The 10,000-nt window shown below is 45.9% G+C and overlaps 1 protein-coding gene across 2 annotated transcripts in view; it reads right to left on the bottom strand.

Annotated features, from left to right (window-relative positions):
* tafa5l (TAFA chemokine like family member 5, like) overlaps nucleotides 1-10,000 on the bottom strand; it is a 53,587-nt gene that overhangs the window by 33,910 nt on the left and 9,677 nt on the right. For both annotated transcript variants that reach the window (XR_004775547.1, XM_035521807.1), the window contains exons 3-4: nucleotides 8,705-8,854; nucleotides 296-423 (exon numbers count right to left, since the gene is read on the bottom strand). Coding sequence is in view for 1 of the 2 variants with exons in the window: in XM_035521807.1 (XP_035377700.1) it covers nucleotides 296-423; nucleotides 8,705-8,854 (278 nt within the window). In the remaining variant the exon portion in view is untranslated. The remainder of the gene's footprint in view (nucleotides 1-295; nucleotides 424-8,704; nucleotides 8,855-10,000) is intronic.

Here is a 10,000-nt window from a genome sequence, read left to right as displayed (position 1 = left end):
CACACACACACACACACACACACACACACACACACACACGCACGTACGTGTACCCCACCCACACACACATAGAGTACACAAGCATATACATAAGAAATATCACTATATATGAGCAGACTGACTTATACCACACTGAATTTAGAAAAAAATGACATTCCTAATTAGATGGTATTGTGGCCAACGATATCACGTAACAAACATTCTTACAATGGTGAGTATTAACTCAGTTTTCTGTCCCTAAAATGGTTGTGGTGGTTATGTGTCCCAGCGATGGCCACAGGGGTGAGGGACTCACCGTGACAGTTTTGATTCTCCCTCCTCCTTTGGTGCAGGTCCAGCCTGAATGGTTGAACAGCAGTCCACAGATCTCGCCCTCAGAGCATGGGGTCATCTCACACCACTGCCTGTTCTTCACGATCCGTGCTGCAGACACACACACACACACACACACACACACACACACACACACACACACACACAGTCAGGTAGGTCTGCATCAGGTGACATTGTCAGAATGACAGACTTGTGTTTGTGCAGTGTGGACCATAAACTGAAAGAAGCCGAATGACGATGCACAGCTAAACCTCACAGACGCCTTCATTTCATTTCAAACCTTTTCTTTTTTTTAAAAATGAGCACTAGTCATGCATGGTTAGGGGTGATGGTTATGGTTGACACCCGGATGCCTGCCCAGCTTGGATGCCTTGAAGTGCCTAAACCCACATGTCATTCTCAAAGGCGGCCGCAGCAGAGTGGGCGGCCCACGCGTGAAGCCCCGCCCCTTTCCAACAGAGCCGTGCTCGGCTCCAGAAAGCCTGAACCTGAACTCTGGCATCTCCATGCTGTTGTGTTATCCTTGAAATGTGGTTTGAAATCAGAAGAAAATGAATATAGTTCCAGGACAGAATGGGGCTGACGGGTTGTAACAATCAGACTTAGGTCTCAGTTTTTCTCTTAACCATGTAGTTCCAAAACACTGGGTATCTCCATTTTGATCTCCATACTGAACATCTACAGTGATGATTCTGATATTTACATTGTTAATTATTTAACAAGACATCTAACAGCTAGTGTGTAAGTCTATAGAGTTTCATTAGGCTTTTGTATACTTTTCAAACTATGTTTACAACCAGTTTATTGACCCCAAACACTGTTGGTCCTTTCATCCATGACTGTCGCCACGGATACAAGAGAGAATTCGCTATCACTGCCTTCTTCATTCCTCTGTTTATTAAAGTGAGCAGGGAAGACGAAATGGTGAGACACCACACACACACACACACGCACGCACACACGCACGCACACACACACACACACATAAAAACCCACCAACCAAACAATAAAAAAGTGTCCTTAAACCAATGCTGAACAAAGCCACATGGGCTCAGTAATGTGAGCGCGGCTTGAGCCCAGCGGACCCACAGAGCTAACAGATGCAGCCAGCAGCACACAAACAGTCGCTTCCCAGGGGGACACTATTCAAAAGAGCACAAATGCAACTGGGCCATAATGGCAGACAACAAAGCGGCGCACAGAGGAGCAAACTGCAGCCGCGTGCCATGCTGAGTGGGGGCGAGATGTGCAGTCAGCTGGGTCTGGGCATGTAAAAAGCCCAGCACTGTCACCGCTCATATGTGTTCGGAGGGGTGGACACTGTTCACTCGAGCCCGATAGCGCACACAGTTCGCTCAGAACCTAGCCGTGCACCGGTAGAGTGAACTAGACCCTGGTGGTGTCATCAGGGGACATATTGCTCCAGACCTGGAGGCTATGGAGGTGCATTGACATGTGTTTCCCCTCTCCTAACACGATTTAGCTCTTTGGCTAATGGTAAAGCCCGCTGTGAGCTGAACTGCGCTGACGCTGTGGGCTCTGTGGTTTGGTCATTTTGCAGTGCCGGAACAGATCAGCCCTGAGGGGAACCGCTCAGTGTGGGATTACAGCGTAGTCCAGGACTAAACCTAATCTGGGCACTCAGGACAGCAGCACGCCCAGGACAAACAGAATACACAGCCTGAGATTCGCAGCGCTGCTGAAGACGCGGCCGCATGGACTGGTGGGACTGGCAGAGCTTTTGGGTTTTGAGAGTTCATAAACTAATAAGGATGAAAAAAAGAAGATTTTCAATTGAAAATTGCCATTCAAAGTTTATTGTAGTCCAAGGTTCATCTGTTTCTGTGAAACTGTCCCAGTGGGGACACATTAAGCGTAGCCCAGGAGAAAACGATGTGAATGGCTATTCTCCAAAGAAATTAATTTTGGTTTAATATGTGTCTGGGGAAGCCATCGCAATGTCTTGCTGCCTCACTTACACTGGAGAGAGGGAGAGGCGGGGAGAGACAGAAAGAGAGACAGTCAGAGAGACAGAGAGAAAGACAAAGAAAGAGACAAAGAATGAGAGACAGAGAAAGTGGGTGGGGGCGAGCGAGACCTACAACCTTAATCACCTTCCTCAGCACCGTCGGGCCACGCGCCGCTTCTGCTGATCTGTGGCTGCATGCGCAGACACAGCACTGGGGAATCCAGGCCAAATGGAGACAGATGCTACTGTCTCTGCCATTGCAGACAGTTAACACGAGTTTCCCTGGACACCAATCCACACTACCTGATACGCTTTCTTCTGCCCGTTTCTGTATCCATCTGAAACGAAGCGACACACAGTATCCTCCACATATTCCGAGACGCATATTGCTTCATTATCCAACATTTAGTCCGTTATTGCGTCATTTTGAACGCAAGTCTATGGTGGATGAGATGTAAATATGCAGTCAACCTAAATACCCCATTCTACAGAAGAGGCCTCTAACAGGTTTATGACGAGAATACACCTTCATCTAGGCCACCCGGGGAGCGGAGCCTGCCGCTCTGATCCGAATGCTGCAGCGGATATTTCTGGCCTCTCTGAGCCTGATTTCCAGAAGCATCGAGAACGCACGCAGCTGTTTGGCTGGCGCAGAGATGTTAAGCATTGTTCCATAGGCCTTCGCCCTGTAGCACGCTGCCGGTCGCCATGACGAAAGTGGCTGTCGTTTTTCGCAATGCAGCAAAACAAGCAAACAAAACTATTAAGTTGATTTTGGAAAAATGTGTTCATAATGAAGCCAAATGGCATACCATATGCTACGCCTATCCTCCTTAGGAGTTTAACATGCTACAAACACTATTGGTGTCACTGCATGGCTATTTCCAGCTATTTTAACCATATATCATGCATGTGTCTGTGATCAATGTGTGCACCAGAGTGTCAAATCGGTTAACCGCACTTTCTTTCATCGCCTCTACAGTGATGAGACTGCAGCTGTATGTGTAACCCCACCAGTTGACTTGGCCAACCTTAAACACTTGCACATGGAAGGATTGATCCCTGATTAAGGAATTCTCCTTCTACAGTGATCAATGCATGTGGAATAGGCAAACAAAAGACAGGACACAGAGTGATACAAGAACAATGCAAGGAGAAAAGCAAAAAGGAAGGTCCTGAGAGAGTAGCCAGCCACCCGCTGACACACACTAGTGGAGCATTAACACTTCACAAGGAACACAGACGTGGGGGGGGGGAGTCTGAGGAGGATCTGACTCATTACCATGCCCACGCAGGCCATCGGTTCCTTTCTGCACAGCGACTACGCAAATTGTCATGCAAGCGCCGCACCTGGGCCTGATGCTTCTCACTCTCTCTCACACACTCTCACACATACTCTCTCCCACTCACTCGAACACACTCTCTCACTCTCACTTGTCCTGTTATTCCCTATCTCCCACCCTGTCTCTCTCTCTCTACCCCACCGCTCACTGCCTCTCTCTGTCTCTCTCTCTCTACCCCACCTCTCACTGCCTCCATCTCTCTCTCTCTCTCTGCCTCCATCTCTCTCTTTCTCTCTCTCTCCCCCTCTCTCTCTGTCTCTCTCTCTCTCTCTCTCTACCCCACCTCTCACTGCCTCCATCTCTCTCTCTCTCTCTGCCTCCATCTCTCTCTCTTTCTCCTTCAGTCTCAGTCTGTCTCTCTCTCTGCACACCACTGCCATGACCTTGTGTTGGAGGCATACCAGGAGCCCCCAGAGGCCAGACTCCTGCTCCACCCTCCTTCACCTCCAACCCCCCCCCCAGCCGTCTGTCCCTTGGCACCATCTGCCATGCCGTATGCCCTTACCTAAACAACTCATGGGCACAGGAAAAAATAACAGGAAAAAATTAATTGTGGGAAAACTGGATAGATAGATGGAAAGATGGATGGAAAGATGGATGGATAGATGGATGGATGATGGATGGAAGGATGGATGGATGCATTAACAGACACTAAATGGTAAACAGAGACAAATGGGATGGACAGAGTGAGTTTTCCCCTTATTGCTCACTACACAACAGTTGTGTATGTGTGTGTGTCTGTATGCACTAAAAAGGAGACCGCGTGAGCAACAGGTTTTAATGGCCTTCCACTAATGGAGCATGAAGACAGCAGTGGAAGCCAATAAAAACCAATTTCCCCCTCCTGTAATTATACTAGTCTCTTAGTTAATTACGCTGGTCTTGGCGTTACAAAGAGCTGCTAACGTCCTTAGTGAGGAGCTAAAAGGACCGGCTTTATTGAACACTATGGCTGTCTAACAGAGCACAGGCCCTGACCAAGTGATCAGCTGCTCAGACAACGGGAGACAGAGGGAGGGAGAGAGAGGGAAGGGAGAGAGGGAGGGAGAGAGAGAGAGGGAGAGAGAGAGAGAGAGAGAGAGAGAGAGAGAGAGAGAGAGAGAGAGAGAGAAGGAGGGGCATGCATCATGGTCATAAAAAGCCCAGAACTCTTCAGATTATTCTGTATTGCTCTGACAGCTAAAATTCACGCCCCCCCCCCCCCCAGATGATTAAACATAATTTCAGAATGCTTCATTTTTCAAAACACCTCCTTTCAGAGTAAGTTTTTATGTATTATGCATTAAACATAAATCATGAATCAAATTACAATAATAATAGGTTCTTAGCGTGTGAGTGGATAACTTAAGAATACACAACAGAAAACAACTGTGACTCGCTCTGGCTCAATGTACAGAATACCAAAAAATTTTGTTACATGATTAATGGTAATAGTATGAATTTGTCCTTCAAAAAACAGAAACCAGGTGGACGGTTAAAGACACAGTGTAAAAAAATATGTATTATTTTATATTTGCAGTTTGAGCTATAAATCATGGTTTTTGGAAATGGACTTCTCAGGATGTGCTTTGTTTAAGCTTTCAGGATTGCTTTGTTGTGCCTCATATGTCACCTCTAGTGTTCAAGTAGCCTTGATCCTAGACATCTTGAGTTCAACAAATCCATCTGGATCTGCCGCAGCTGCAGTTCTGAATAGAGCAGAATTTGGTAGACTGTGAACAGCGTTATCAAGCGGCGATACTGACGGCACCAGAATCCTGGCTCTTATACAGGCAGACAGTCAGGCCTCTGATTCTCCCCTCGGACCAGCAGAGCGATTAGCAAACATACTCGTGGTGCAGTGAGATGCCGTGTCTGTATCCTGGCACGTATGCCATTTGCATTGAGTTATGAGCAATGTTCACACTCCGAAAGGCCTTGTATTGCCTAGAAGTTGAAGCTATAATTTAAGCAACTGGTTAAAATACCCCTTGAAACCTAAAAGGCCTTTGAATATTTTGATTAGGTAAAAAAAGAACAAAATTCAAAGGTTTAGAATTTTTAAATATTATTTTCATCTCATAAGAGTTTGCTGTTTTGGATGTCAGTCATGATATGCAAATGAATCACATTGTTCTAGGAATGCATGGCTGTATATTCAAACCAATCTGCACAAAATGCAGACTTGTTTGGGAAGTAAACATGGTAATGTATGCAGCTGCAGCGCACTGCTTATACCACAGACCTCACCCAGTGAGCCGTGTCCACCGCTAGGGCTTCAGTGGGTCTGCTAGAAAAAACTCGTAGTTGGCAAGCAGTGCACGGTAGAAATGCCTCACTGTCAATTAGAAACACCCTTCTGCTCTTCCGTGACATCCACGGTGACAGTGCAGCTACTGTCTGCCGCCACCACAACCCGATAATTAAAAAAACAAAAAAAACCCCAGAAAAAACAAAAACTTAAAAGTTCAACTGATGTTACCATATACTAAAAATTACTGCATCTTGCACCGTATTTCACGTGTTTTTCCTGACGTGAAATTTTAGAAGCTATAGTGTGTACAAGGTTATTTAGTGAGCCGATCAGGTGGAACAGGTCAGGTGGTACAAGTGAAAGAAGGTAGGTGGAAAGTGCTATAGGTCAAAGTAACATCCACATGCCTCCCAGGACCCAAGGTCTCCCAGCAGAACATTGCCCAGATCATCCTTCTGTCTCTGCCAGCATGCCTTCTTCCCACAGTGCATCCTGGTGCCGTCTCTCCCCCAGGTAAGTAACACATTCACCTGGCCATCTATATAATGTACATGAAAACGTGATTCATCAGACCAGACCACATTCTTTCATTGCTCCATGGTCCAGTTCTGATGCTCATGTAACATTGTAGGTACTTTTGGTGGTGAACAGGGGTCAACATGGGCACTACAAGCTGGGATGCCCTGTGTTCTGCCATCTTTCTATCATAGCCAGCATGAACCTTATCAGCAGTTTGAGCTACAGTAGCTCTTCCGTGGGATTGGACCAGTCGGACTAGCCCTCACGCTCCCCCACGGGCATCAGTGAGCCTTGGGAGCCCATGACCATGTCAGTGATTCACCAGTGGTGTTTCCATAAACTGCTTTTGGTAGGTACTAACCACTGCACACCAGGAACACCCCACAAGACCTGCCATTTTGGACATGCTCTGACCCTGTCGTCTAGCCACCACAATTCGACCCTTGTCAAAGTCGCTCAGATCCTTATGCTTGTCCCTTTTTTTCTGCTTTCAACACTCCGACTTCAAAAACTGACTGTTCAAATGCCCCTTGACAGGTGCTATTGTAACAAGAAAATCAATGTTGTTCACGTTACCTGTCAGTGGATTTGATGTTGCGGCTGACCTGTGTATAAAAATCGAACGTGACAATGGTGTGCATTCCAGCTCGGGACATGAGTCTTTTATCTAGTGGGAATGATAAAAGCGCCAGAAACTGTCTGTGCCCATCCTTTGTGCCCCGCTCCTGTTCTAGACTTGCCTCCCTCTCCAAATATCTTAATTAAAGGCAGACAGGTCATCTCCCTGAATATAGAACACTGCAGAACCTGTCTGCACACAGACAGACTCAGCTTTCAAACAGGCTGGCCACAGGATGGCAAGCTCTTCACTTTTCTAGTTCCTCAAATGGAAACTCAAATAAAACTCAAATCCACATAAGCACTCAGTGACAATGCAATCCCATATATTTATCCTTCACTGTTTGAAACAACTCTTATGGCTGGTGTTATGTAACTGTCAACATGCCAGTGCAACTGGGAATATTTAGGCCCTACTGTTTTGCATATCGTATTAAGGTTAGTTTTGCCATCATGAAATAAATCTTTTTTTGTTTACTAGATGGCAGGCAGGTTTGTGTGTTGGCTCGCTTAGGCTTGGAAACAGCTCTGTAAACCCGGACTCGGTAGACTAAGGCTCACAATAGGCACTCAGTCTGACCCTCCAGTAGGGTTGCCAAAACCAGACATTCCTATTCCATTAAACCCACCACTAATGTGTCTTCTCTCTGTACTTTCCATTTTAAATTGGCCATTGACTTTTGATTGGCCTAAAATTGCTAGTGGGCGTGGGAAATGAGGATTGACAAACAAACAAACCAATATGACCAATATTACTGTATTGCTTGTTTAAACCTTCCCCCACTTCCGACAAACGTAACTCAACACTGAAAACCCGGTCCAAAAACCGCATGGGTGTCTGCCCTACTATCCAGACAAGCATTAAAGCTAATGCCACGCTCACCAGCCCCTGTATTAACGACATCTGCCTTGCACTCACACTCACTTTAGACATGCATTTTGTATGAACCTAAATAAATGTACAGTGTTCGTCATCTCCTCTCTACGTAGCTACCTGGTTTCTGACCACAGTTCCACTGCTGACTGCATATTATTTCCCAACACAGCAGCGATGCTGGTAGTGGGTGTCGTGCTGCTATGAGTGCTGGATGTTCTCAGGCACAGCAGTGATGATGGAGTTTTACCATGTGTTAATAGCACTACAGGTCTGAGAGCGATCTGCCACCAGTACACGTAAGAAACAGACCACTGATGAAGAGTTGGAGGATGCCTAATGCAAACTATACATGGCAACAGATGGGATATACACTCTAATGAATAAATATTTTTAAGAGAGTGGGTGGTGTAGGGAGACTTTTTCAGCAGACAATTTCCACTCACAGAGCAATGTAATCCAAGAGTGATCTTAACCTATTTCCAGCATTAGAACAAATATTGTTTAGTGTTAATAAAAGTATACAAATAGAAATATGAGACTGTCTGACTGCGAATCAAAGCCAGAGCTGAGGTCGTGCTGTCTGGTGCTGGTAGCTTGTATTCATCGTTAGCCATATTAGCACTGCATTAGTTCTCAGGTATTCTACACAGTGATTCAGTCTTACAGATGCTGCCAGACTGTGATGTCAGACTGTGCTGCCAGACTGTGGTGTCAGACTGCGGTGTGTTTAGTCGTGTTTCAGGTTTGCTACACTGGTAGGAGTGACCAAGCAGGCACATGGGCACAGTAGCGGTGCATTGTCTGAGCCTTACCATCCACGCAGGCTGGCCGGGCTCGTGTGGTGCCCGCGATCTGGCCTCTCCGGCAGGCACATCGGGCTGTTTGCCTGGCGATGGTGCGTTTGGGTTGACTGCTGTCTCTGTTCTGCATCACAATTTCACAAGTGCCCACTGCCAGCTGACCTGTGAGTGACCACGTGCGCGCACACACACACACACACACACACACACACACACACGCAAGTACAGACAAACTGGTTAGAAACTTTATAAAAAAGAAATATTAATGCCATGGCTTATCAGGGCATTTTGACGCCAGTATCAGCTCTACAAAATCAAACTTGTCAAGTCCAACTGAATATTCTTGAATTTATTCTGTGTGACAGTGAATTCCTCCGTGGATTGAACTAAAAACCCAGACATATTTTAAAAACAACTCACAGCCACATCTTAAGGGTTTCATGTAGCACTAAATTCAGGTGATTTGTTAGGCCACTCATTTGATGTCTTTTGCGAGATTAATATGAGATTAATATCACAATAATCTTTAATTAATGATGTATTGTGCAGTCCTAATACAGGGACAACACCTCAGGCATGGAATTAAACAGTGACTCAGACCATAACACAGATGCGATGATGATACAATCCACTGTCTAAAGCAACAGTGCACCAAAACACAGAAGGTGCCAAAGACCCCCTGACTCTAAACAGTTGTTTATGAGACATCACACAACAACAATAATAATAACAACGTGCGTACGGCAGAGAGAGAAGTCGCAGGATTCAGACATTTCCTCGTGAGACCCCTCCCACCACACCCTTGTCTAAAGTCAACACATCATTTTTAACGCGTTTAACATTTAACCCATATCAGTCCCAATGCTTGCGGTTCCTCCCTCCGTACTATGGCAACACTGGTACAGGTATTAGAAGCAACACACACGTGCCCCTCGTCTGAGATTCGTCCACAAACGCACATGTATTTACACACGCACAAGCCGTTCCTTTAAGGTTCCAGTTCAGTTGATTCTTGAGATGTTTTGCTTGCTTAAGGTGTCATTTTGGTGCAGTTTTACTTCAGTGCAATCTTTCTTTGTCCACTTGACAGAGCATTTTCGTCTAATTGACTGCTCTGGCTGACAGACCTAAATACTCATCGGAGTATTTCAGTCTCTCACCAAAACTTAAAAACACTTCCACTATAACCCACACCCTTGGTGAGGAAAAGATGGGCTCATTCTTACAAACATGTGTTTGAGTGACTGAGAGAGGCAACAGTCTCTCTCTCTATGTGTGCATGTCTGCATGCTGGCACACGATTTGACC

Source organism: Electrophorus electricus, chromosome 23, assembly GCF_013358815.1.
Source record: "Electrophorus electricus isolate fEleEle1 chromosome 23, fEleEle1.pri, whole genome shotgun sequence".
Classification (NCBI taxonomy): domain Eukaryota; kingdom Metazoa; phylum Chordata; class Actinopteri; order Gymnotiformes; family Gymnotidae; genus Electrophorus; species Electrophorus electricus.
Note: the sequence above shows the minus strand (reverse complement) of the source record. Positions and strands in the feature narration are given on the sequence as shown.